This window comes from Athalia rosae, chromosome 4, assembly GCF_917208135.1.
Source record: "Athalia rosae chromosome 4, iyAthRosa1.1, whole genome shotgun sequence".
Lineage (NCBI taxonomy): Eukaryota > Metazoa > Arthropoda > Insecta > Hymenoptera > Athaliidae > Athalia > Athalia rosae.
In genome coordinates this window covers 6565694-6592878 of record NC_064029.1, presented here as the reverse complement: position 1 = coordinate 6592878, position 27185 = coordinate 6565694, and the positions used below count along the sequence as shown (strand labels likewise).

At 44.1% G+C, this 27185-nt stretch overlaps 1 protein-coding gene and 1 long non-coding RNA gene across 3 annotated transcripts in view; one reads left to right on the top strand and one right to left on the bottom strand.

Annotated features, from left to right (window-relative positions):
- The window catches only part of LOC105692604, an 89123-nt gene that overhangs the window by 44769 nt on the left and 17169 nt on the right, over positions 1 to 27185 (top strand). The window contains exons 3-5 of one of the 2 annotated variants that reach the window (XM_048654207.1): positions 4848 to 4875; positions 23405 to 25129; positions 25231 to 25420. In XM_048654207.1, the coding sequence (XP_048510164.1) occupies positions 23484 to 25129; positions 25231 to 25417 (1833 nt within the window). In that variant the 5' untranslated portion in view covers positions 4848 to 4875; positions 23405 to 23483 and the 3' untranslated portion in view covers positions 25418 to 25420. The remainder of the gene's footprint in view (positions 1 to 4847; positions 4876 to 23404; positions 25130 to 25230; positions 25421 to 27185) is intronic. The other variant, XM_012411911.3, reaches the window with a different exon arrangement.
- Positions 10447 to 14844, bottom strand: LOC125500659. Its single transcript, XR_007278089.1, has 3 exons — positions 13771 to 14844; positions 12789 to 12903; positions 10447 to 10754 (listed from the first exon to the last, which is right to left on the bottom strand). It is a non-coding gene; the product is annotated as an uncharacterized LOC125500659 (long non-coding RNA).

Genomic DNA, 27185 nt, shown 5'->3' with positions numbered 1-27185 from the left:
ACTACCTCTGTTTGTTTATTGAGAGATAGTTAGCCGTAATATATAATATGGCAGCATGTTAAACTTTCAGGATATTGTAATGCGCGGATTATTCCGTGCATCCATTTCTCATCGTTGTAATTCAAAATTGATCGTTTAAATCCTCATAAAATAAGAAGAAAGTAAGAACGAAATAACGAGAAAAAAAAAAAAACCATTCCAGTCCTCGACGTCTATGGGAACGAATTAGTTTTACCATAGAGTCGTAGAAACTGAGGATAATTTTTCTTGTTTTTTTTTTCTCTTTCTCCCTTTGCCAGATGTTCTCGAAATATTGAAGCTCAACAATTTCTTGTCAAGAAATCCGTCGTTGATTACAGTACCGGGAGTTAACAGCCCGCAGCTTTTATACACAGTCGGTTGAAGTCGAAGTGTAAAACGATGTTCGAGATTAGAATCATCTTTGCGATGAGCCTGGCAACGAGGTTGTTCTGAATTCTTTTTTTTTTCTTTTGCTCTTTCGCTCGCTTTTTTCTCTATCTTTTAAATTCAAACAACGAACACGAGCCAAACCGAACCGAACCAACAATAGAATATATTATAATACGCTTGTAAATGGTCGAGAAAAGTGTAGAGGACACTTTGAAAATTATTACTGACTCGGATGGCGCGCGGTACCCGGCTAAAGATTTACCAGCGAGATGATTTCAGCTACGTGTATACCCGCCGCAGTGTTGAAATGTCACAATGGCTGCAATTTTCATAGATATTATAATGTACCCCTTCGTGTATTATAATGGTCTTCGCCATCAGCGACGCTGGAACCGAGTGGGAAGGCGAAGCGGAGGAGACGAAATAATGGCGAACAAAAAAAAAAAAAAAAAAAAAAAAACGGAAAAGAATTAGAAAAACGGAATAAAGAAGAATAAACGTAAAAAATAAAAATAAAAAAATAAATAAATAAATAAGCAGAAGCTGAAAGTAGAGGAGAGCTTTCAGCGCCAGACGACAACTACAAGACCTTGGCGAACGGACGTACCCCATGGTAGCAAATCTAACGACCAAATCTCTTCTGTGTTAAATGCAAAATAGCTTCTCCGAAGAAGGCCGCCATGCGTGGCTGGTAACCAAGGTGGAGGTCGGACTCCGTCTTCAGCTAACTCCCCCAAGTCCTGGCCAAGACGAGGTTACGTGCGAGTGAACGCCGCTGAACTCGCCACGATACAGTATACGTACAATATCTACATACGTGCTATAAGTCGAACGAAACATCACCTTATAACGCTATACATCATACCTTATTTCTTCGTTAAATGTATATATTCTCATATTAGTTTCTCTTTCCACAATCGAAACCCAGACACACTCGAGATAGGCAATTTATTAAAACGATACGATGATTCATTTTTTCCTCCCTTTATTTATTTTTTTTTTTCTTTTATTACCGGAGGAAATTAAAAATTTATATTTATCTCAATAAATCGTGCAGTCGAGGCAACGGACAGCGGCGAACGCTGACTCGTTGATTCTCAAGATATCGTGATGAACAATTTTTAATTTCTACCTCGATTCATTTTCATTCGATCTACGATCATAACGAATTTCTGTAAAACTCAATCTTGATTCGATTAAATTTTACGATGAGTCGGAAATTCCTGGCAACCGTCTGCACCTGAAGTTTGTCGCTAATCCGATCGGACCTCATTGTTGCACCGAGAGAACAGTCGGTGGATGCGGCGACCATCTGGATTCGCCGTAAATGGGGAGGAGAAAAAAAAAAAAACGAGAGTAAAGCGAATGAAAAAAAAATTGAAAACTATGAAAAATAAGAACAAAAAAAAATAAAATAAAAAGTAAAAACTAGCTACCTTCTGCAAAAAGTTATTAATGTTCCACTCGAGTTAGCTCGTGCGGAACTAAAAGGCGTCTTATGAGACGGTTTGAAATGATAAATCAAAATGATGTCAAATCGAATTATAATTTATATACATATATATATACAGATCGCGGAGGATATCTGGGCCCGCGGGTATCGTATTACCTAAATTAAAAGAAGAAGAAAATGGTATCCATTTTTTTTTCTCTTCTGCGTATTATTAAACCATGAGTTTATGGGTTCGCATGGGACGATACCACATGCACAAGAACTTGTGCTTCCGAGCGTCGAAGACCTTCACCGTCGAGTGATTTTCCTTAGTTACTTCGCTGCATATAAAATATGTAACATACGTATGTATACATATGTATAAGGATTTACTCCGTGCGTAAGTTACACGTATGAGGAACGTACGTAATAAGGGAATTATTTTTTTTTTTCTTCTTCTTCTACGCATAAAAGTTAAATTACATTCGCTCGGCTTGGTGGTGTACCCCATTACTACGCGTACATTTCAACGCGTTAAGGGGGACGCGTGCAGTAGAACCGCAGAATCCGCGACCAAAACTCGACACTGCCCAACGTACGTACCTCGGTGGTACGTAGCTTTTGCTTTTGCTTTTGCTTTTGCTTTTGCTTTTGCTTCCACTTCCACCGGCGATGTTACCGGTATTATAAAGAACTGTTGTCAGTTGGCGGAGTTAAAACCGGCGCCGCGGTTGGTAAGCTACGACAAAGGTTAGCCTATCTTTCGCTGCACATCTCAACCTCTTACGTGACTCGCTTCAAAGTACATTGTCACTTTATGGCTCAACGAGATATAATTTATGCTTCTAATTACCATCTCGTTTCGTTTCGTTTCCTTTTGAATTTTTGTATTATTTTTATTTCTTTTTTTTTTTCTTTTTCGTTTTGTTGGTTTCTTTTTTTCACGCTATTTCACTTCTCTTTTTCACATCTCATTCTCACCTCTCTTCTTAGCGTAAGTTCATTTTTTTTAATGACTTTATTTAACGCGATCTCGGTGCAATTAAACCACATCATAGTCACACTTTTCGTTGTTTAAACGATATAAACAGCTCATCGTAATAATATTTTTAGATCACAGTCATTTTATTAAATTCGCTGTTCGATGAAATTTTAACTCTCGCTGTGGTGATCCTAAAAAATGTGAATCATTTTTTCTCCGCTTGAAACGAATCTCGTATCGTAAATTTGTCCAAACATTTGATATTCGTTTAACGCATTCCTCGGCGGGGTTAGTCACCCTCCCCGTGAAACTGAAACGAAATATTCATTAGCCGAATATAATTCGAAGGTATGTGCACGCGTTGTGTGTATACGATGATAATGCGCATGCAAGCGAGTTCGGTACTTTGGTTCGAAGCTCAAAAGGCAGTTTAACGGTTGTCGCCGATGGAACTTGTAATCCTTTCTTGGAACGGTTCGAGAGAAGAAGAGTCTCTGGTATAGGTAAGCCGACCAACGGCCAACCAGACCCGCCTATCTTCTCATTTTTATTTTTCTCCTCCTTCTCCTCCTCCTCCTCCTCCTCCTCCGTCTTCTTCTTCTTCTTTATCTTACTCTCGTTGACCAGTTTGTCGTCGGGTAAAAGTTTTCTTCAAATTTGTATGCAACACGAAGAGCAAAAGAAATCCCGTCACGCGTGAATGCCGCAAGTAGGAAGGAAATGTGTATTGAGATGTGACGCTTACGTACGCCGAGGGGCTCGGGATTCGGTTTTGTTCACTTCGAGTTACGTTCCCCGCTCGCTACGTGGAAGATTTCTCGCGACGGTACATGACGAGCCGCAGTTGGGTGAAAAGTTTTCGGAATAAAGAACGGATGAAATTGGAAAGAAAAAGTGGCGAACGCCGAAGGGGTCGTGGAAAATAAGAATGAGAAGAAGAAGAAGAAGAACCGAGAATTATGCGGCGTGTACAAAACCGTCATCCTTCTTCTGACGGTTGTCGGGAGTAGTCGCGCACGCCATCGCGTAGGTCCTTCTTACGAGTAATTTGAATAATTCCACAGTTTGTAAGGAATACGACATGCGATCCTCGTCGTTGTTGCAGCCGCAACAGCAGCAGCCGGAACTGTGACACTTTGACACTTTTAAAGTTTAAAGGTCGTCGTAGCCGACGCAACGATGCGCCGTGTCCTTTTTTTTTTTCTTCTTCTCGTCAACTGTACCACCGCGTACGATCTAGTTATCTTACGTAAACTTTTTTCTCTTTTTTTACAACTGTTGAGAAACGGGTCAATGATAACGCTTTCAAATATTCCGGACAATTTGTTGTAAAATTAAAAAACTTGACTAATCGTCCTTTTATTTCTTCGGTCGATGTACGTAACTACCGAAGTATAATCCAACGGAAAGATCGGACTTTTATCGTTCGATCTTATTAATTATTACCGAGGTAACAGGATAATTTTATAAGACAAGAAAAATGGGAAAACAAAATGTAATGCATGACATCCTCGTCTCTGATCTCCTTTTATGGTTTTTATGAGTTCATTCAGGAAGAAGTTGGATACATGGAATATACCTTTATGGCATTGAATTACACTACGCTTTTTTACACTTGTCCGTAACGGTGCTCCCGTATAATATATTACGCTATTTTTCAATTGGCGCAATTTTTATCAGATTATGCGCGGAAATTTCATCGGATATATCATATATTATTAATGTACTCTTCGTTCGCGAGATAACCGTCGGGTATCATCAATAATCGGATGAGGTGTTTGTACAAACTTTTCGAAAAAAATTGATTGAACCTTCATTATTATAATTTCAATGAAATTTACAGCTCATTATTTAACACCGATGGCGCTGCTCTGAATACAAAACCACTTTTTACCATCCTCGAGATAATGAACTTCGTTCAATTCATTGTCAGAATAAATCGTTAACTACCTTATACTCGTGCATACCACGACTAATTTTTTTCTTTCTTTGGTTTTAATTTCATTTTTGCTTCTGTTTCAGAGCCCTGAGCCTCGCCTACTGTCAACAAGTGAGTATATATTATTTGACCCCTGATTAAATCAATTTTTCTTAATTAGCACACCTGTGTCTGATGGGGTGACGAGGCTAGGGAGAAGAGAAGGGAATGAAAATCATTTTTTACTCCACGTATTTAGCACTCGCTGGGTATACGCGTATAATTTAAGCGTCTACTATATTATACGAGCCATGAAACCGCGATTTTAATTAACAGTTTTGAATTAGTGTAGAAAAAAGAAAGAATTATGGTAAGACTAAAAGCTTTATTTTATTGAGTTAGAAGCTCGGGCCCCCTCGTAGGCCGAGAAATTCGAATATTTCGACCCATGCATGGATTGCGACGAATCAAAGTGGGTCTGCGACTAAAACCAATCGATATGTCTTTTAATTTTTCTGCTCCCAACAGCGAATAATTGATGATTACTCGATCGATGGTATGAGTAGATAATTTTGGCTTTTAGATTTGGATTCCTGAGCTGATTATGCGTAAGATTACCCTTGAAAAGCCAAAAAAAAAGCGATTTTTGGGCCAAAAGTAAAGCAGTTTTAAAATTGACTGTATTACACTTTTCTGACGTATTTTGACCTCAGGAATCCGATTCTGAAAGAAAAATTGATCTATCTCTAAAATTGATCGAGTTATCGCCAATTTTCAGCTTTTTGGGGTCAAAAATAAAAAATTGATCTTTCGATGTATCTTCATGTAATTTGAGCTCAGGAATCCGAATCCGAAAGAAAAATTGATCCATCTTCAAGAATGACCGAGTTATCGCCGAATTATTGCATTTTTTGGCATAAAAATGGAGATATCTCGAAGGGAAAAAATCGTAGCTCAATTTGGACAACGGATTCGTGTTCCTGAGGTCAAAATACATAAGAAAAGTGCCATACGATCAATTTTTTAAAATAAAAATTTTTGGCCAAAATTTGATAAAATCGTAAGGGGTACCCCTTGGAAAAATCTCAATTTTTAGCCAAAATTTTGTATTTTTTAAAATCGATCGTATGACACTTTTCTTATGTATTTTGACCCCAGGAACACGAATCTAAAAGCCAAATTGAGCTACGATTTTTTCCCTCCGAGATATCCTCAAATTTGTACCAAAAAATGTGCAAAAATGAGGATAACTCGGTCATTTTTGCAGATAGATCAATTTATCTTGGCACCGGTTATTCATCGCATAATTATCGTACATTTCATCATCTGCGTACGCACGCATAACAGGAAAACCTGCAAAAACTGACCAAAGAAATTTATACGTAACCCGATTAGTTCGGATAATCTGAATTTTTCTTCGCATTTTTTCTCTCTTTTTGATCAGCTGCCGCATGAGTACGACTTCGCCGATTACGCACTTCGTAGATATAGTTTTTATCCCATGATTATCGATTCTTATCGAATTTTCTTTGGCGTAGCTTCGAAATTCGCCGAGAAGGATCAATCCGATCACCTCTTTCGCTCGTTGTCGTACAAACTCTGAAACGAGCTTTCACTACTGTGCGAACAAACAGTCAGCACCTTATTCCTTCGCGATAGTAAAAAACAACTAACGAAGGAATAAAAGGAAGAGAAGGAGAGGAAAGAAGAAAAAAAAAACTTTCCGCAAGTATATATAATATCAAATCGTTGAGTTCTCATCTCTCAGTCGCTGCAGTACCAGGGAAAAGGATGTGAGGCTCGCCAGAGTACAGAACGTGCGATCCTCATTTCTTCTTCGGCTTGGTTGGTGTTTCTTTTTAGTATTTTTTTTTTTTGTTTTATTTCTTTTTACTGTTCTTTTTTTTTCTTTCTTACTCTCCTCCCTGTAAAACCTACTTGCTCAGGCCAACGTTTATTATATACTCTACCCTACTCTTTGATCTTTGGGTCCAGCGACGACTCCGCCATTCGCTTAATTGAGAAATAATACTAATTGCTGAAGATATTTTTTTTCTTTATTGTTTTTTTTTTTACACTCTAATCAGCGTGTACAAACTTCCTCAATGAAAAATTTATTGCTGTTTTACCATGTGAATTGTGTCATTACACATCATATTATATACTCGTGAATTGTCTATGTACAATAACATCTTTCGACAACTATTCTCGTTTCATCTTTGGATCATCATCAGCGCTCGCATAAATTGGCACAACTTTTTGACACGTGTTGTAACATAATTGAAATTTCAACGATCTCATCATCGTCCTCGTTTCTCAACTTTTATACAACGGTAATAATTCAGTGAAACTCTCATCTCGAATGGCGGAGATTGAACGACAAAAAAAAACAAAAACAAAAAAAAAAAAAAAAGGATCAGAGAAAAGAGATCCAATAAACCCTCAACATCGACGCGTACCGATCATAAATTTTCTGATTATCGTGCAGAAAAGTTTTCGCGATATTTTACCGCAGACTTCCAATTCTTCTTTACACGCGATATATATACGTACGTTGTATTCATGTATTCAACGTGAAACGTGTCCCCAAAAGTACGTTGATCCTTCCCGGGTCTGCCGCATATACGTACGTATACATATGTATACTATTTCCCTTTTGTAGGATTTAGGGACGGAGCGGACGAGTGTGTGAGGTAAAGGGATACACGTATCTTACTGCACGTGGTAACACACACGGTCGATGCATCCGCGCTGGTTTGTGCCAACAGACTTTTGAGACCGAGACTTTCGACCCGAAGCAAAAGAGCAGCAGGGATGCCTGAAGATGCGGTTCGGGTCTCCGTCTCGGTCTCAGTTCGAAACCAAGGGGGGGATTTTTCGGCTGCCCTCTCGCATTGGCGCGGCATCTAGACCGATCGCATAGTTGTCCCTCCTCACCGAGATTCCCGGAGGAATCTGAGTCCCAAATTTGAGGGATAATAGCTCGACTGCTTCGCGAAGCTGAATGAAATTTTTTGTTCGTTTATTATCTTTTTTCGAAATCGGAACAAAAGATGCAAAAATAGGGGAGGAGCGGAGGGACGGTGTCGATGGGGATGCGCGGCGTTATCTTTGGTAAAAGTTTGTGCGTAGTCGACGCCATTGCGGGATGAGGCTAAAACCAAACCCTCTGAAAATATTTGCGATCGTTGAACACTTTCCAACGAAGTTCTTCGACCGCTTTTCGGGACAACAGCACCACCGCGTTACCGCGTTGTAGCGTCCTTGGGCCGTGTCAGTGGCATAGACCATACAGGGCCCGTTCAAGGTCGAGTCAAGTGCTGCCGAGTGTTACCGAGTATCATCGAGTCCCACCGAGTTAAGGCCCCCATAACCAGCTTCTACGAGACCCTCGCTTCTCTGCACCACTGTCCACACCACGATGTCATCCAATACCCGTGGGCCAGGGCACCGCGATACACATGATTTCGTTACCTACCCCCCTGTTTCCTTTTTTTATCTTTCAAGAAGTCGGAAAAAAATTATTACATTTCCTCTTTTTCGCCTCTTCGTCTTCTCTGGTTTTTTTTTTTTTTTTTTTTTTTTATGAATACCGTTTTTTGGATCGTTTAAATATCGTGTGTTTTATTGATCACGTACGTGTGTACTTTTCTCACGTGTATGTGCTTAGTAATCAACGAGTCATCCGACGCTCGATCCCTTCCCTCTGGCCCCGATTAAATTATTTTTACCTTCTGTAAGGTCCCTCCTCTTTCTACTCTTTTTAGCGCGTTCCCTTTTCTTCATTTTTCTTTTTATAATTGGCTGATGTTAAATTTAACGAAAACGGTTCACCCTTGGCGAAACCGCGTGTATACGCTCTTACTGCTATTTAATATTAACGAACTACTTTGAAATGGAATCGACATGGGTGCTTATCTTATAAAACAGATCTATATTAATCGCAATTTATATTCAGGTGTTAAAAATTTTTTTGGCTCCTTTTTTTTTTCCTGTTAATATAAAAACAGCTTGGAATTAAGTAGCCACGATTCATCTGCGAAATGAAATTAGAATTGTTGAAATATTTGTAATTCTGGATCCGTAATTCTGGTTACCGTCGTTGTTCCGTTGTCAACGTATACCTAGGGTATACCTGTAGCATCGATACTGCTGCACTTTGCGGTGCTGCAGTTTCGATTTCTGTTGGCGTTGGGCGGTCCCTTACGGTTGGGATCGTCGGATCGAATGATCGCTGACCTCAATCCCCCTCTTTCCTCTAGCAGGTATCGAATTCATTTTTTTTCTTCCCTTTTTTATTCCTCCCATTTTTCAACGTAGACCAACCTGCAGTCTGTTGTCTTCGGGCTTCGTTACCCGGTGGCCCTACGAATCACGATACAGGTGGGCTAAATTGCGCCTTTATGAACACGAAGGTCGCCCCACATATTGAACATTTTTAACTTTCGGTAAATTTTCTTTGTTCCAAAGTTTTCGATGAATTTCATCTGACAGGACTCTCAGGAGTGTGGAGTTCCGAAGGGGAGAAAAAAGAATTAAATAAAAATGGGACTAATAAGTTTGCTTTGTGAAAACTAAAATTTGCAAAATGTGAAGCAGGTAGAATTGCATCACAGGTGTGATGAAAAATTGCAGTAAGGTTATGAATGTTAAATGAACATGGGAAACGTTGAATTACATGAGGCATTAGAGTAATGAAAAATTGAACGGTCCTCCACGATGTAACAGCGGTAGCTAACAATATTTTTTTGTCAAGTTTTTTTTCATCTCCCTCTCTCTCTCTCTTTATTATTATTATTATCATCATCATTTTTTTTTTTTTATTATATCATACCGCGGCATTTGAAAAGCGATTAATTTTTTACACACCAACTATGCCCAACGTGACTGATTGTTAGTTTAAACGCTTATTGCTACGGTTTTTGTTCATTTTTTCTTACCATTCTCAACTCGCTCGTGATTTCTTCGATGTTCTCTTTTTTTAACGCATTAACGTCCTTCAAAACATCACCGATAAACGCGTGAAAGTTTTCTTTCACAACTGACTAATCACGCGCCGCACTGATTGGAATTTTTGTTGAATTTTTACTCGTTGAAAATTGGTACAGACGGCTTTGGGTTTGTTTTTTTTTTTTGAAACCCTTGCACCTTTTCGATCGAATCGTAAATCGCGGATCGACATCTCCCGCATTTCGAAGACTAGGCCGCGGATGCGCCGCTCCGCGGTTCGCGTTTTCCAGGACGAAGGATCCGAGTGAACGAACGAAAGAACGGAAGAAAGAAAGAAGGAAAGAAAGAAAGAAAGAACGAAACCAGTTCTGTACGCGCGTATCTAGATAGGCATACGTCTGGGCGTTACGTCGACGCGAGGTCGTGAACCGTTCGATAATTTTCACGCATCGTGGAGAAAAAGAAGGCCGCGAATATCCTGCAATTATATTCGCGATACATTTTTTTTTCTTCTTCTTCTTCTCCTTCTCCTTCTTCTTCTTCTTCTCTTTTAAACAACCGGTAATACGTATCTCGCCGAAATTAAACGAGCGGATCATTCCAATCGGTGATTTATCGTACGCCGAGATTTACATGGAAAACCGCAAGTTTAACCGACATCATAATGAATTAATTACATATAAGACGGAACAAAGAGAACAATCGAATCTTGTAATAGCGAGATACAGTGGTGTATTTATATTGTATAAATACATGTATAGATATATATGTGTTCGCATCGATACAGTTACAGTTAACTCAAGGTGAACTACTACCGTCGTTCACATGTCATGTGGGCAACGCCGACGTTGCGCCAACGAACGCGTTCCGTCTTTGAAAAACCATCGTCCTCCTCCTCCTCCTCCTCCTTATTCTCGGTCTTCGCGGTACCTCGAGCGTAGGCAACTCGGTTGACGCGGACGCTCGCGGCTAATGGCCCCGGGCAAATAAACAGTTGGCCGGTTATTCGGTCGGATCACCACTTAGCGATTCTTAATTGGAACAGTGCGCCGCATTAGGACCTGAAAAAGAACAAGAGAGAAAAAAAAAAACAAAAACCGTACATATCAGAAAAATGAGGGGAACGGAAACTGTCGGGGCGCGACATCGGAGGCGCTCAACGCCGTGCGGATGTTCGCGCGGACGTTATCGTTCGGTTTCAGGATATGGCGTACAACGCGGATACACACAACCGTCGAGAGACTAACGGACTACCGTCCAAACATGAACACACCCGTAGCTGTAAATATAATCGCCAACGTCCGCCCGCCGTGCCTCCTTATGTTTGACGAACTAATATTTGATTCCAATCACCTCCGCGGGGAGAGAGAACGTGTTTGCTCGCTGCCGGCCAACCGACGACCGATCACCGTGTATAATACGCGTTTACTCGCGGCCAGCCCAAGAGATAGAGAGAAAGAAAGAGAGTAAGAGTCGAGCAAACTGTACGAACACGCGATTTACACCGGACTCAACGGGGTACGCGCCGACCACGTAGCTCTGTATGTATACGTATACCTGTACGTTTTATATGCACGTTACGTATTTACGCATTGATCACTTCCTTTGTCGAAGAGAGGACATCGACTGCGGCACGCGATAGAAGCATCGAAACCGGACGCAAGGACGCGGCGATCGCCCTCTTTGTCGCGGTTCTTTGATTTTTCACTTTTTTTTCACCATCTCCCATTTCAATTTTTAATCGTACGATATATATACATATAATATATATGATGCCGTTCCGCTTTTCTACATAATACATGCGCGGTATGTATATACGGTACACGTGCATTTGTCATTCCACACGTACGCTACACCTATACGGTTGCACACGGGTTCGGTTGGCTCACGTCTCGTACGCACGGGTTATACCAAGTTCTGCGGGTTTTATGCATGCCCACTCCCAACACGTGTCGATTGTATGGTACACGTGTACACGGATCCATCTACATACGAATATAGTTATATTAGCTCTGGTCTGCCGCAGGACTCGCGTACGTGTACACGTATAAGTCCCATGGGTGTACGCCGGAGTTGCTAAGGATATATAAAGGAGGGAGGTTGGAAAGAATAAGAATAAGGAGTTTAAAGTTTCCTTCTTCGCTGACCGCGAGCTGCTTGTGTCTGCAGCGGTCCCTGCCGCCGCTGCCGCTGCCGTTGCCGCCGCTTTTGCTTCTGCCGGGCTGGCTCACTCGCGGACTTGGCAAAAGGACTCGGGAGGAAAATAGACACTGCCAGTGTGTACGACGTATACTGACAACTGTGGAATTAATAGATTCTCGTTGCACCGCGACGATCTATGCATACGCTGCCGTTGTACGTGTACGTAGGGGTACGCAGCGATCTCCACCTCCTCCTCCTCCCTTTCCTCCTCCTCCACCTCCCTCCCCTCGGTTGCGATACATTATTCATTAGAGTGTCTCCTCGTATCGTGGTTATGGAAAGTGATATTATCTTCGTGACAGCCGTCTTTCCGTTCCCTCTTTATACACGTTACACGCGCGTCGCTTATACGTACATATACGCACGTACATTCGTACAACGTGTACGAACACACTCGACGGTAGAGTGAAGAGTCGGCCGCCCCCCCAGGAACTTTTGATACGCCGTCGGAAATCGTTCTTTTACTTCTTGTTTCTCCTCATAATTCCATCGTCCGTGCGAGCCGATGATATATACGTTCGAAAGATGAACTATATCGCGTTCGAGCGAATAAATTGTCACCCATCTCAATACGGATACCGTTGTAAAGGTCAGTTACGCTTACCGTCTAAACGAACCTACACGCGCAGAGACAAACCAAAGATAAAATGAAAGAGGAGGGAATTGATCGGGCTGGAATTAACGGCGACTCCTACGACTGATTTATTATTCGATACATAAATCTCGACGTTTGCGGTACTCCGCTTTTGTTCCGTTGCGGAATGATAATGGGAATAATACAGTAGTAATGATGATGACGGGGCGGCGTTTTGTGATGCGGAAAAATTATCAATGGTAATTAGAATTAATTAATATATGGATGGATTAATATGGTTATAATAGTTGATACGCACGGTTCAGATTCGTGTGAACATGATGACCTCTCTCGATGCCATGACTCCGACCCAACGCTTGTACCGGGTACGGTGCACGGGGCGGTTGTAGCGCGGCTACCGTTGATACCATCATCTGAAATTATTACGGAATTCACCGTGTGGAAAAACGGCAAAGATTGACGTACCTGGATAAGTAAGTCCTAGGAACACCATAGGAACTCTATATGAAAGCATAAAAGCACCGGTAACATTAGACACGACGCTATGCCATACGATGTGGTTTATATGTACACCTCCAAAGAAACGGGAAGCGGGGGGGGGGAATCCTATGACTTCGCTATAAACACCGGGATACCTCTTGTGAGCCCACGGTAAACTCCGTTGCCAAGTAGGTACCACGGAGTAGACGACAACCGTTGCTCAGCGACATATTTTCCCCGGAAAAACTTGATCCGAGTCCACTCTAACCCTAGCTTCATCCGCAAGTATTGCGGTAGCGATGGAAACGAGCTTAATTCACATGAAGCTCGTTTCGCCGATAAACGGTGTCCGCCGAACGATCGAGCCTGACACCCCTTCGAATCGAGGGGGAAAATAAGAGGGGAAAAATCTAAGCGATCCCGCGACCGGTTCGCTTGTACGGGAACCCTTCGACCCTGTGTGTAAAAAAAAAAAGAAAAAAGGAAAAAAGAAAAGGAGAGGAGAGTAAAAAACTGAGTAGCCGGTGCGATCGGATAAATAAATGGATCGTTTCATTTGTTTAACTCTATGAGCGTTTCCTAGACATTGCTAACTGTGTGTGATGTCATCGCGGTGGCTTCCTGCTCCGTACGTCTTACGCTGGACATCTCTTAGCGCAACGATTACTTCGGTACTTTTTGCCGTGTACTAGTTTGCTTCTTTTTTTTTTAATTTATTTATTTATTTCTTTTTTTTTCGTTTTGTTTCAGTTTTAGTTTTTTGCGACTTTATATACATATATATACATACACACACACACCTGGACGAAGAGAGAATAGAGTCCGGGTACTGTAACGTCGGCAGGAAATATTCACCGGTTCTTCGGAGGACGATTCTTGTTAGTACCGGAACCCACGCTAAGTTGCAAGAGAGTAACTCCGATCCATCCCATTCCATTCCATTCCGTTCCATCCACCTGCTGAATGATTACCATTCATTTCATGCGTTTATATCAAGTCAACTGGACGTCTCGTATCCCTTTGAAACAAACTTCACTTCACTATACGTTTGTTCGTCATGCTGACGGATCTCTGCGATCTCGTACGATCAGATCCAATCGCGTTAGGAATTCCCGATCGTCGGATCATCGCGGAGATAAGAAGCGTACGCGTATAATGTATATCGTTCGTGGTACTTATCTTAATTTTTGCAACTATTTTATTTTATTTTTATTTTATTTTACTTGTTTTTTTTTTTTTCCTCCCATCATTATGAATCATTCTCACAGTCGTCGATATCTTAGTTTTACTGGACGCGATAATCATTTCGCAATTGTATTTTCCCGACGTCATTAGTTATCGAAACTACCCGGTAGTCGATGACTGGGACGGGTGTTTTACCGGGGACCGTTTATTACTCATCGACGGTGACGTCTCCGCAGACCCTGCAGCGTCCGTCGTTAAGATCGAACGTCTGAATAGAGCGACTGGAAAATAAAAGGAAAAAGTCAGGTGAAAAAAAAAAAAAGGGAATATCCTGCACCGATCTAATTACAAGCTCAGATAATGGGGGAATTTATATTAGCGAATGCGGGAATAAAAATGTCAATCATCATAATGGAGGAAAAATTTAACGCACTCGAGAAATATTCTTCAAGTATTAAGCGAACACCGGCTTTGACGGCGTGTTATTACGTGTTCTTTGGATTCTCGCTTTATTTTTTTCCCTCTTCCCTCCACTTCGTATTTGACACTAATAGCCATGCGAGGGAGAACATCGGGACTACTACGCGACGACGCCCGAGTACTGGGATAATTTTCCCTTTGCTCTTTTTCTTGCCCGTATTCAAACTGAAGAAAAATCGACGGAACCGTCGTCGGTTCAGCGAGAAACGCCCGAAGCCCTCGAATATCACGCAGATCGCGTTCGTCACGTTGACATTTCATCGAAGGATTCGAAGAGTCTTTCGTACTTCGCGTACACGCAGATGTGAATGTTGGGGGACGGTTAAAACGTGAAGACGAGAAATATACACGCGGCTACTTTTCTGCTCGTTTTGTCCTTCGGGCGAGAGTTACGAAGAGAAGTAAATAGGTCAGAGGGTAGATGGAGGAAAAAGATCATCTCGCGGTGTTTCTCATCTCTTTTTCTCCGTACTCCGGTGAAGTTTTATTTATTTATTTATTTTTATTTTTCTTTTTTTTCGTTTTATTCTTTCGCTCCTCCTCGGTCATCTTCTGGAAGTTTAAAAGGTTTTTGCCGCCCCCTCGTGATCCCGCGTTTTCTAGACCGACCGGGAGAAATCAGGCATACCTTCGGCGCTGCCAGAGACACAACTAAATTTCTTTAGTCCGATTCTTGAAGACCTTGGATCGGACTTGCTTTACCAATAGCTCAGCCGACCCGCGTTCACCGCTTTGACGTACAAACTCAACACTTCGTGCGACGTAGCGCTAAGTTTATTACACGAAGTTTTATCCGTACGCGCGTGTACCTATAACTACGTGCGTGTTGTGCGTGGATAATCGATTTGTTCCGAGACACGTTCTTCAAACGACTGTAGGCCGAACACACACTCCCCCTGCAGCCCGCTAAAACAGCTCGTATAAGTCGCGACCCTGGAAACCTTATAGTTTGGCTGGAAGTGCTGAGGACATCGTTTTCTGGGCTGGGCGTGTTGAGAAAAGCGCGTCCCGTTCTTGTTGCAAATTTACTCTTAGGCCTCGCCAACTCGAGTACGTCTAACGAAGGAGTAGCCGTTGCGGTAGCCGATATGTTTTCTCATCTGACGATCGACGGAAAAAAAAAAAATTTGATCGGTGGAAAAAAACTCAATCGAAGTACGGATCTGCGGTGATCCGGATGATAACTTTGCGAAGGTATATACTCGAAATCGCGCTACGAATTTTCGGACCGCCATTAGAACGAATTTATTGCCGATAATGACAGTGGTCTAGATTACGTACACTCAATTTTCTAGCGACGGCTGTACACATGTTGTGAAAAAAGATAGAAATAGAACGAGTAGAGAAAAAGGAAAAAAGTGGAACGTCGTTACGCCAGTTCTCCGGGACTTGGGGGCCGGTATTGGTCAGGCGATCGAGGAAGCGAGCGAAGATCGGCCCAAGAAAACGATCCTCTACGTCTCTGCAACCTTGGAGGCTGGCGTGGCGCGGTGGGTAGAGATAAAACAAGAAGCTTGAATCTAAATATAACCTGGGCTACGGAACTTGCACCGCGCTCGGCTCGCCGCCTAGCAGCTAGGCAGTCCTAGAGTCCTGGCAGTCCTCACGCTCCACGTCCGCCTTCTATACCAGTCCAGATATATATATACATATATATTTTCCCTCGCTAAATCTTGTTCGGTATCTTGTAGTTTATACGCCTCGCGTTATTGTACACCCCCTTAGTACGCGCGGACACCGAGTGAGAATATTTTCACGCGTAATCGACCGCCACGTATTGATCGCGAGAAATTCAACCGTTCCGATCAAGTTTCTTCGTCAAATTTCGAACTAGAACAGCGATGTTCCTTCCATGGGAATTAATCGTTTCTCTCGTAGCATTGTTCGCGTATCACGAAGAAACTTTTAGCGGAGAGTCCCCCGGTTAATGGTCAACTGTGACCGCTGAAAAGGTGAGGATTTTTACGACTCCTAGTATTTTACGTAATACATAATCCTTCGGTTCGTACGGGTTGCTCAACTCCGTGTATACGAACGGACTAAACTTTACGCAGCGTTATAGTTTTTGCTCCGCCCTGAGTCGAATCACGTTTTCACGACTGAGATTTTCAGGGCGAGATACCGTTGACTGGGTTAGCAGGGTTGACGCCGACGGTCGTTAGCTCAACGGGAGTCGTTCGCAAAACCGTGGACGCGGAAATTTTTCCATCGTTGGATTCGGACGAGGAAGAGAAAAAAAAAAAAAAAGGACGTCTAAGAATATCGACGAGATCACGCGATGTCCTTGCAATGAATTCCTCGTTACGTCATCGCGATCGATAGCTCCGCGAGATAATTACGATCCTTTTTGATAAAACTAAAATAAGTAGCGTAACGACGCAGGTTGCACAAAACTATCGTAACTAATATCGCGTAATATTCGGTAAACTGAGCAATGTCACCAGTACTATTTATCAGATCTTGTTCCAGCGCTTGAACAATTTAAGAGTGGATGGTGTATATAGGAGTTGGAACTATGAGGTATAAAGTAGATTAGAGAGACTCAGTTATTTCAAGAAGTCTGGCGAAGCCAGGAAGAGATCAGATCTTCGCCACGGGTCGTTCCTTCTTTTTTTTCTCTCCTCTTTTTGTTTCACATTTTCCTTTTTTCCCATTTTTTTTTGTTTTGCGGTGACCGCCTCGCGGTCCAGCTTCTCGTCGAGATTGTGGCTTTTGTTACGAAACGAAGTTGAAAGCGAAATGCTCTCTCCTATCTATTCGCCTCTATTTCTCCTCCATCTCCCTCCTGCCTATCGTTCGATCGGCGGAAAGACTGGGAGACCAAATTAAAGCCGGCGAAATCGAAGCGAGTTGTTGGCCAAAAGTGCACAAAGCGGAGGTTTTCAGAGGGCGAAAGAGACGCGGAGGAGTCGAGGATGTACCGCTAAGTGAGCATCGGTAATCGGTTAGCTCGATTTCTTCGTATCCTCCGACTACACACTCCCTAGGGAAACGTCGAAGAGGTTTCTTCTCGGGGTACGAGCGAAGAGCAGCTCTTTGACTACGAGCTTTCTCCGGGTCACGCTCCTTGAGCTACGGTTAATCGATTGACCATATGAAATCGATGAGTTATGAACCGGCGATGACGAACTGGATACCGAACTCGTATTATATATATATATATATAATATATAGGAGGATATGATGCGGTTCGTTGTCTTCAGCGGTGCGTGAACGTTCCGACAACGAGGAACTAGAAGAATACCACCACCTCGCCACCGCGCACACCTATACGTATACCCTCCTCCACCTCTGTGCACCGACTCCGATTCAGCCACGGTAGTGGATTACATGCGAAGAGGTATTACACCGCAAGGTCATCATCATCATCACGCGTGTATTAAACGCCGAACGTCGCCACGCGATCCTCTTTTTCCCTTCGTCCTTTTAACGACCCACGTTTAATGCTATGTGTGTCACGATATTTTTCAAACTTATAATTACAACTCGCTTCATTTTTCGAAAGATTTTGCCTTTCTTTTTATTTTATTTTATTTTATTTTTTTTCATTTTTCCACGTAACTTGGGCACGCGGTTCCAGCTCCGAATCGTTTGTGAATTGTAAAATGGCTGAGAAATGGAGAAAACCGCCGTCGACTGAAAACCGCGTGATTAATTTTCTCTCTTAATGACTTTTCTCTGAATTAGTCGGACGGCGGCGTTACGAGGTAACATCGAGACGGTCGGGTCTGATGACGATTGTCTTTCGACACTGCGGGGAAGGACATTTTTACCCGCAAATATATATATATATATATATATATAGACAACACAACACGCCGTACCGCAGAGGTGTGCAGTCAACGAAGCGTTCAGAAAAGTCACTAATTAGATTTACTTAATTAACCCACCGCAAAAACCCTCCGGGCTCGTGCATCTCTCTTTCATTTTCTACGGTATTATAATCGACCTCACGAAATCATAAGAAATAAAAAACGGGAACAACATATTATCGCGCCGTTTCCGAGCATTTCTATGTCGCACGTAACGCGTCCGTTTGAAAACGGTCATTGCTGTGTACGCCATGTCGGGACACGTTATAACGTACCGGTGAAACTTTTGGGCGCATGATTTCGTTACGAAAGTCGATCGCAGCTGTCATTTACATTTCCATCGCCTTCGGGTTAGGTACACGTATATAATGTAACTATACTTCGCTCACCTATATCGGCCAGGAAAGTAAAACTACAATGCCATGGGCTATCCTTGCAACCCAAATTACAAGTTTCACCGGCGTGTTTGTTTTTTACGATAATGTTGTTTCGTTTTTACTCGCACGGAACGAAAGCGGAGTTTCGAATTGATAAGTCGATGGAAGCGAATCTGGATTACGTCTATACGTCTACGTACGTACGTACGGTACGTTCGGAAGACCAATCATCTCTCTCTGCTGGGAAAAAATTAGTACCGCCAGATGTGGAGAACGTACGCGTTATTAGTCATCGACCGAGAATAATTATTCAGATTACACACATTGAGCCCTCCAAGTTCTTCGCTGATAATTGCGCTATCTAATCCTCGTTCACCGTTCGCCGGTTGTCGTCCTGATATCCGTCTCCGGAAATGCAAAATGCCCGGAGATAGGTGGGGCAAAGTGCGTTGACCACCGGGCTCGAACTTACCGTGTAACGTCGAACCTTTTTTCTATCTCGTTTCTTTTTTCTTTTTTTTTTTTTCACGTCGCGTTTTAATGGCCGATAATTGTTTAACGCGAGATCCTACCTTCGGTCGTTCTAATTGATCGACGCTGCGCTCCCGGCAGTCATGATTTCAGACTCGAGATCAGAATCAACGACCTTTTGCGGTTGAAACTTTACTTTTCATCTCGCCCCGATGTGGCAGCTCTAAGGTAGACCTATTCGTGTACGTATAATACGCGCGACGTAGGTACGTACTTACATGTGTATATATATATATATATATTCAGGTTTGTGCAATCTGAATAGTCACGTATCCTGCGACGACGCGTCGTGTTACTCAACTCACTCACCTTTTGCATATATGTATTATTTTATACCGCACGCGTTTATTTTCTCTAGTCGCGCGCGCGACGTGCAGCACAGTTTGTGATTCTGATTATGTAGATTACCGTTGCAACGCGCGACCTTTGTATTTCAACTGAATACTTGCGATACAGATGCGAGTGTCTATCTTTCATTCTTTTTTTCCTCCTCCTTCTTCTTCTCTCCTCGCGAGGAGCGAATGTCGCGCGAATATTCCAAAACTTTGTCGTTCGCTTCGCGATATCCTTCTGGATAACGGCCAAATTGCTAGGCCTCTCCTCGACCGTGTTCCAATCGAAAGTAGAGGCGCGCGCCCGCCCGCGTTTGTCCCGCAGTTTAAAACTGCCCATGCAACTCGCGCTCGATGGCGTGAGGATAATGTGTAGTCGAGGCACGAGCAGCGCGAACGATGCTTTCGAGTGACTTTTTAACGTTTCCATCTACAATTTTTACATTTTAAAACGTCGTCGTCACAACGGGCACCTCTATGTATACTCGTCCGATTGCTCGCTCGCCGCGTGCGTCCGAAGCTGATTTTCGATCGAAAAATTTTGCGGCGGTTTCGGCCGTTACGTACGTATATCCGCGCGCAAACGAATCACGAACGGTTACGTAAACGTTATAAGAACGTTATAACTTTTACGGCAGTGGGCCCAAGAACTTAAGACAGCTGTCCGGGTCTCCCTCGCAGTCTAGATTTCCTCGGTAAACACCGTCATTATAATTCAATTTAATATTAATTTGTTCTCCTAGCTTGAAAAGCGACGCTCAATGACCCGGTCCATCTCCAGCATCCGGCCCTCGCGCAACGTCGTGATGTTGTACGTACGTATACGTATACGTACGTACGTACGTGTGTACCGCGCGCGCGCTTATATATGTATACGTGTGTACCGCGTGTAACTCGAAGTGAATCCTGAGGAATGATCGGGTAATGGAATTAAGCAGCTTAGGGATCTCTCGAGTCACTTTTGTTTTATTTGATGAACCTGAAGACGATCTGGTCTTGCGGTTTTCTAGGTATAAGTTAACTCGACTCTCGTATAGACGAGTTTTGCAGGTATATAGAGAATCCTCTGATGAGAACTCCTGCTCTCGGGTCGGATGATGGATGCGGCAGTTTTTCATCGTCCACGAGGAAGTTATTACCGAGATAAAAAAAAAAACAGAAAAAACAGGAAAAAAAAAACAACAACAACAAAAAAAAATGAAGGAAAAAGATTAAAAATAGTCGAAGAAGGAAGGAAAAAAAAGGCGAATTGAGGGGAAAAAAATTCGATGCACCTTCTGCTCGAGTTAAGGGTCGTCGCCGCTGAGGATGATGAGGTGAAATGGACGTTTGTCCGTTGTGTCTCGTACGGTGGACTTACTATAGTCTGCCGTATAACTTCCGGCCTAAACTTAATTACGAGTTATATCCTCGGTAAACCCCATGAGCCACCGGTCAGCGCCTGTATCACGTGACCACGTCCAATTACTACCGCGAAATCCTTCCTCTCCGGCAGCGTCGCAACCCCCCGCACCGACCGACATATCACCTCGTAACGCGCGCGCGTTATACGGTGGGAGCAGCAGATCTCATCAGGTATATATGCCTATGCGCCGGGTCAAGATTTTCTAATTGGTGCAACGGGTTTAGATTTATTGAGCCGTACGCGAAAGACGTTCGCTTATAAACCGACTCGACACCGGCGGTTGCCACGGTATACGTATATGTATAATATAATATGTAACCGAGTGAAACCTGCTACAGTCAAAGCGGAATTACTTCGCTTCAACAAACTAACAATAAATAAGGTGCCTTCGTATCCTGCCGGCGTACGAACGGGAAGAAGAGTTCGCCAATGAGCTACCGAGTTTATTCGTCGTCCTGTTGCACTTTCTGCCGCAGTTGGGTACCGCGTCACGGCATCCCTCGTTGCAAAGTTTTACCTATATATACGTGTACAGTATATATACGTACCACTCTATGTACAAATATATATATATTTCTATACATACGTATATATGTATGTATGTACGTTGTAACATATATCGCTGTAGAAATGTTGTGTCGTCGCGGTTATCGCGGAGCTCCAGGTACTCCCCGGCACCTCTGGATGTTCTTCGGCAATTTCTTAGCGGGTTTGTGTATACTACACTTCGCCGAGGCGACTCTGCCGCAGTTGGCGGTTACGTAATGTATAGTGTGCAAAACCTTTCTCCGTGGCGCGCGATGGTCCGGACCAACACAAGCGGTTATTAGCGAACCTGCACGACGCCGACGTGAGTACTAGAAACGGCGTTGTTGCTCTTGCCGCAGGTTGACGTAATATCGCAATAATTGTTTTCCACTAGTTTGTTGGCCCGATCTCGCATGATCCGAAATCATGTTACGAATTGTTTTTGGTTTCGTTTTTTTCTTCCAAGTTTTTTCAAACACTCACTCGATCTACGATCATCGCATAGGTTTGTTGTTTCGATAAAACGGGGTTGCCCCGAAGACGTGAAAGTTTACGCCTCGCCCGGTTCGACGGAGACTCGCCGCGTCTCCCTTTTATGGTTTTAAACGGCTAATAGGGTGAAACGGTTCAATTGCCAGAGCCTGTGATAGGAAACCGATGAATAATTACGCCCCGTTGCATCGGGGAGTGTTCCAAATGACGATGAAAAAAAATCACCGCCAGTAAAATTTTCACCATATCTTCGATCATTCATCTTTGCCTCTTAGAAACTTACGTAATTTGGAACAAATCTTGTTATACAATCGTTACATGTATCATACCTCGCGCTGCTGATGTATTTTCACGCGAGATCCAGCTCACGAGCAATCGAACATTCCGTCGAATTAATTTCCAACGGGCGAAGCCCACCTTGTTCCAGGTATCGTCGAACAGATTTTGTTTCCCTCTCGAATCTTACCTCAGCGATTTTTTTTTTTCCGCAGAATTATGTATATCAGGCGTTGCAAAATTTGTTACAACTCATTGTGTTACCTGGAGACGACGAGGAAAAAAAAAAAAAAAAAAGGACATTCGCTTCACCGGGAACAGGTGTTAAAGTTCAAGTTGGAAAGGACGTTTGACCTTTCCGAGTAACTGTATCAAACGAATATACTCGAAATCAGCTCTGTCAACCCGTCGGTCTCCTAAAGTTACATGTCACTTTTGCAACGTCACATTTATTTTCAATCGTGAGCGAACACCGTCACCCATGTGTACGAAATTTAGCGAAGAGTGTACAGTCCGCGTTCCGATATCGCGAATCGCACCCTCGCAGCTCGTAGGTATAGCTACTCCGATTGCGAGGCGGTGAAATCGCGTGGGAGAAATTGCCGGACGAGAGGTGAGCCTCTCCGCGGTAGAAGGAGTGCACGGCCGTCCATGCGGGGACAATTTGCAGCGTTGAAGTACCGTATACGAAGGCGCATAAATAAACAAGGAACGGTGCAACGACGCGCCGTTGTTACCGCGGTGTTCCGAGCTACGGCGTGTTCGTAGACCCGGCTCAGATAGAACCCGAACGACTTCCTAGAGGCGCGCCTGTCACGACGCCCTGGGTCATTGGTCACCAGGGTCTTATCTCTCGCCGCTGACCGCAAACTATCTCCAGTCTCCGACCCGTCCTACCCTAGACTCGTGAAAAATTTCCACCTATAGATCACAAGTGTTAGCGAATAACGTTCTCAAATTTTCAGCGATTCGTAACGATCTCGATGCTAAAGTCTCGTTTTCTTTTTCACCAACTGGTTTACAGATGGGGCATAGGAGAACGTGCCCGGTACAGAAGGTGCAGTAGCGTAAAGGGCACCATCCACCGATTAGGGGATGGCAGCGACCGACGGACAGATCGTGGTGGCAGCGGCGCGATGGGCGGAGGAAGCTGCATATCTTCGTGATTTCGTCACGAAGCACAGACTACCGGCGGTCGTGAAAATCACAAAGGGTCAGTACGGAGGTTTGGGGGTACCCACTCTGCCGGCGCCGAGTCTTCAGAGTACCGCGCTTCTGGCGTCCGCCGGAAGACGACGAAAAATCGTCGCTCAGGCTGTGAAGATAAAGGAGGGTCGAAGGGTGGTCGGCGTAGGACCGAAACTAGCTATACCCGATTCTTACAGCGGCTACTTCGAGATATTGAGCGAGGAGGGTAGGGCCGTACGGGGGATCGAGTCGGTCAGCGAATTGTCGAGGAGATGCCCCGAGGAAGGGGCGCTGGTGAGGGAAACCGTAAGAGGAATCGCCTGCAAGGTCGACGACGGCGGTATGGTGATACCGGAGAGTTCGCGAACGTTGGCAGCCGGTGAGACGATCACAGTGGCCGGCGAGGTGACCATCCAAGGAAGAGGCAGGTTTCTCCGATGCGTCGACTGTCGCGGTGACAGCGTTTTACTGGGAATCGAACAGCGGGGTCGTTTCAGCGCTCTGGCCAGGGAGGACAACATCAGCGGCGTCCACACGGCCAGGGCCCTTCTCAGCAAAAGATTGCCGCTCACGGTGCGGCTGGTCCACGGACAGCCGCCTAGGGGGTTGAAGTCCTCCTCACATTTTCTCCCGGAGCTGCGATTGCTCTCGACGTTCGAAGAGGAGCACGTCTTCGCTCTGCCGCTCCAGAGGGACGGAGCCGCGGTCGCGCTACCGCTCGCGGCACCCCTGAAACTCGTCAAGGCCAGGAACGAGGACCTCCTGCGTTCCATGACGGAATTCACCCGTCTGGTGGAACGCGGCTCGCGTCTCGTCGCCGATGTGGCCGATCGGGCCCACGTGCTCGACGGTCGTTTGGGCGAAGGAAAACCCAGACTGCCGAGGACCGGCGGATTTCTGCGTAGATCCGCGAGCTCCGACAGCGCCAATCATCAGCAGAAGCATCACCACCACCACCACCACCATCACCATCATCATCAGACGAGCCACAGCAGTCACGGACACGGTTACCGGGACGAGAACAGGGTGCCACCTTCTTACACGGAGGACTACGACGAGATAGACCAGATATACGATTACGTTCGCGGTTTCGCTCCGCTGCCGAAAAGCGTACGTTCGCCGTACGAGAGCGCGAGTAGCAATAGCCCGCCGTTGACTCCCGTCACCGTTAGCGTAGCGTCGATTTTGGACGACAGACCCGAACCACCGCCGATAGAAACGATACCCACCAAGAAAATACAAGCTGAAAAACGTACGAGACGCGCGGTGAAAGAAACGCCGATGCCCAAGGTGGAGAAACCGCCCCTGGCCAAGCTTTACGTTAAAAACAGTGGTACTCAAAGAGGGCGTCCGTTGATGCGGCAGAAGAGCGCCTCGCCACTGAAGGAAACACCGCCGGGCTACAAAGGGGGATCTCCGCTTTTTAACATCCGTTATAAAAGTCTGACCAACCTTCAACAGGCCATGGAACTCGACGGCACTTTGGACTCGAGTCATTCCGGGGGGCGAACGTCCGGTGACTCTGGGGCCGGAGCCAAACTTCCGGAAAAAAGGTGAGTCTCCTCGACGCTCCGATGATGTCCTTCGAAGGGGGATCTCGTTCTCTCGCTGTGTGTCTCGTTCGACGTTCCTTTCATCGATTCTCTCTCCCCAGATCCAGACGGCTCAGCAGACCTCGATCCTTAACAAATCTTGTCTGGGAATTACGCGGAGGAAATGGTGGATGTTCCGGACCGGAAACGCCCCCGACGACTGCCCCAGCTTTACAACCGACGAAGTGCGGCCCCCGCTTGGCCGTAACAGTCATGGCGCCACGACGCGTCGGTACGCTCTACCTCTAGATCGTAAGTAATTATACGTGTACATTGTTTTTTTCATTTTTTTTTTCTTTTTTCTCTTCTTTTTTACCTCGTTTAATTGTACATTCGAGCACGTTTGTTTCGAGAATGAAAAATTTCGCGGAATGCGAATTGATTTAGGTGCTAGCTTGTTTTCGTTTATTATACATCTGAGATGTTGCTTATAGTTTGTTTTTTTCTTTATCCGGGTAGGTACTACGTTATGAGGTCTTAATTAATTCCCTGTGAACTCGTTGTTAATTATATCCCTGTACAAGCCAGAGCTACTCTCAAAAGCGAGCTATGGAAAATCAGTAATAGAAAGAAAAAAACAAAAATGATAATCCAATAGAAAGAAAAAATGTATAATTTATACACAGAATCCGGTTGGAAATAATTGCTTTACAGTCGTTGTTAATCACTGACCGTAGTCCTTAACTCGTTTCCTTTGAAAAGCTGAGAAAATAAGGTATCACAATGCACGTGGATTTTATTCATGGCGCAGTCCTTGGTATTATCCGATCCTCGTTGGCTTAAGGTAATACGGAGTTAAAAAGGTTGCCGTCGTTTAAACTAAGCGCGATAGCCGTTGGGGTGGTAGAAAAAATTGTCGTAAAAAAATTAATAATAATAAAAAAATAAATAAATAAATAAAAAGGGAAAGCTGAAACGAAGAATATCGCGCAACGCCACGTTCGCAGAGGGTATTGAAATAATGGCAAAAGTCACAAATGCGGTTGGGGCAGGTGTTTCTACTACTTGCCATAAAACAAGAAATCGTCCATGGGTTGTTACGTGAGAAACGAGGGTCCCTCCTCCGTTCGTCTCTACCGTAGACTGGATCCAGGACCTGGATCATCTAATGGGGCTTTTTATTACGTGTTATAAAATCCTTATTGCCTTTACCTTGGGGCAGCCGAGTTAGATTTGTTTCAGAACTTGCGAGACCTTCGCTCTCGTTGTCTTTGTAACAGAGCCCGAAGGAAAGGAACTAACTATGCCATTGATAGATTACCTTTATCTTTCTTCAAAATTTTTCTTCGCGGCAATTTTTTGGTTTTTTTTCTTTCTCGTCGCTAGGCGATACGTGGTTGTTTTTTTTCTTTTCTTCTTTTCTATATCATACAACAACGAACGATAATTGTCTCGTTCTGTTAACACGGACTCGATATTTTATCGGGCAAGTAAACACGGTACAATATATAGTTGATAATACGATATTCTGTTACATACATCAGAGCGGCGGCAGCAGCAGCAGCAGCAGTTATCGCAGGTTGATCATGAGTAATGACATCCTGGTGGATTATATAGCGTTGTTATACTTTGTTGCCGCATTATATCTCCACGGTGGAAAAACTGCCGCTGTCGTCCGTCCGTCCGTCCGTCCGTCCGTCCGTCAGTCTATATCTAAAAAGGTCGTCGGTCGACGCGGGGCGTTGCGCGAAATTGAAATGTTCTCGGTTAAAAGCATAAGCGGTATAAAGTAGGGAGCGTGTACCGGGACAGCGGGAAACGCAAAACCGCTTCGAATCTATGAATCTTTTGCCAGCTGGTAGAGGAAACTTGTTGCCCCCCCGTTCCCAGGCTTGAAGTAAGAAAATTGGCAAGGCGTCTTCTAGCCGCGTAGGATAACCCGCCGCGCGGAGGCCTCCACTCTAGCTTCTCGACCGTTTCGCGATGATCCTCTTCGGACCCCTCGTCGTCCGAAGAACATCATCCGGGACTTGCGCTACTTTTTTTTTTCTTTTTTTTTGTTCGTTTCGCGGTAAAA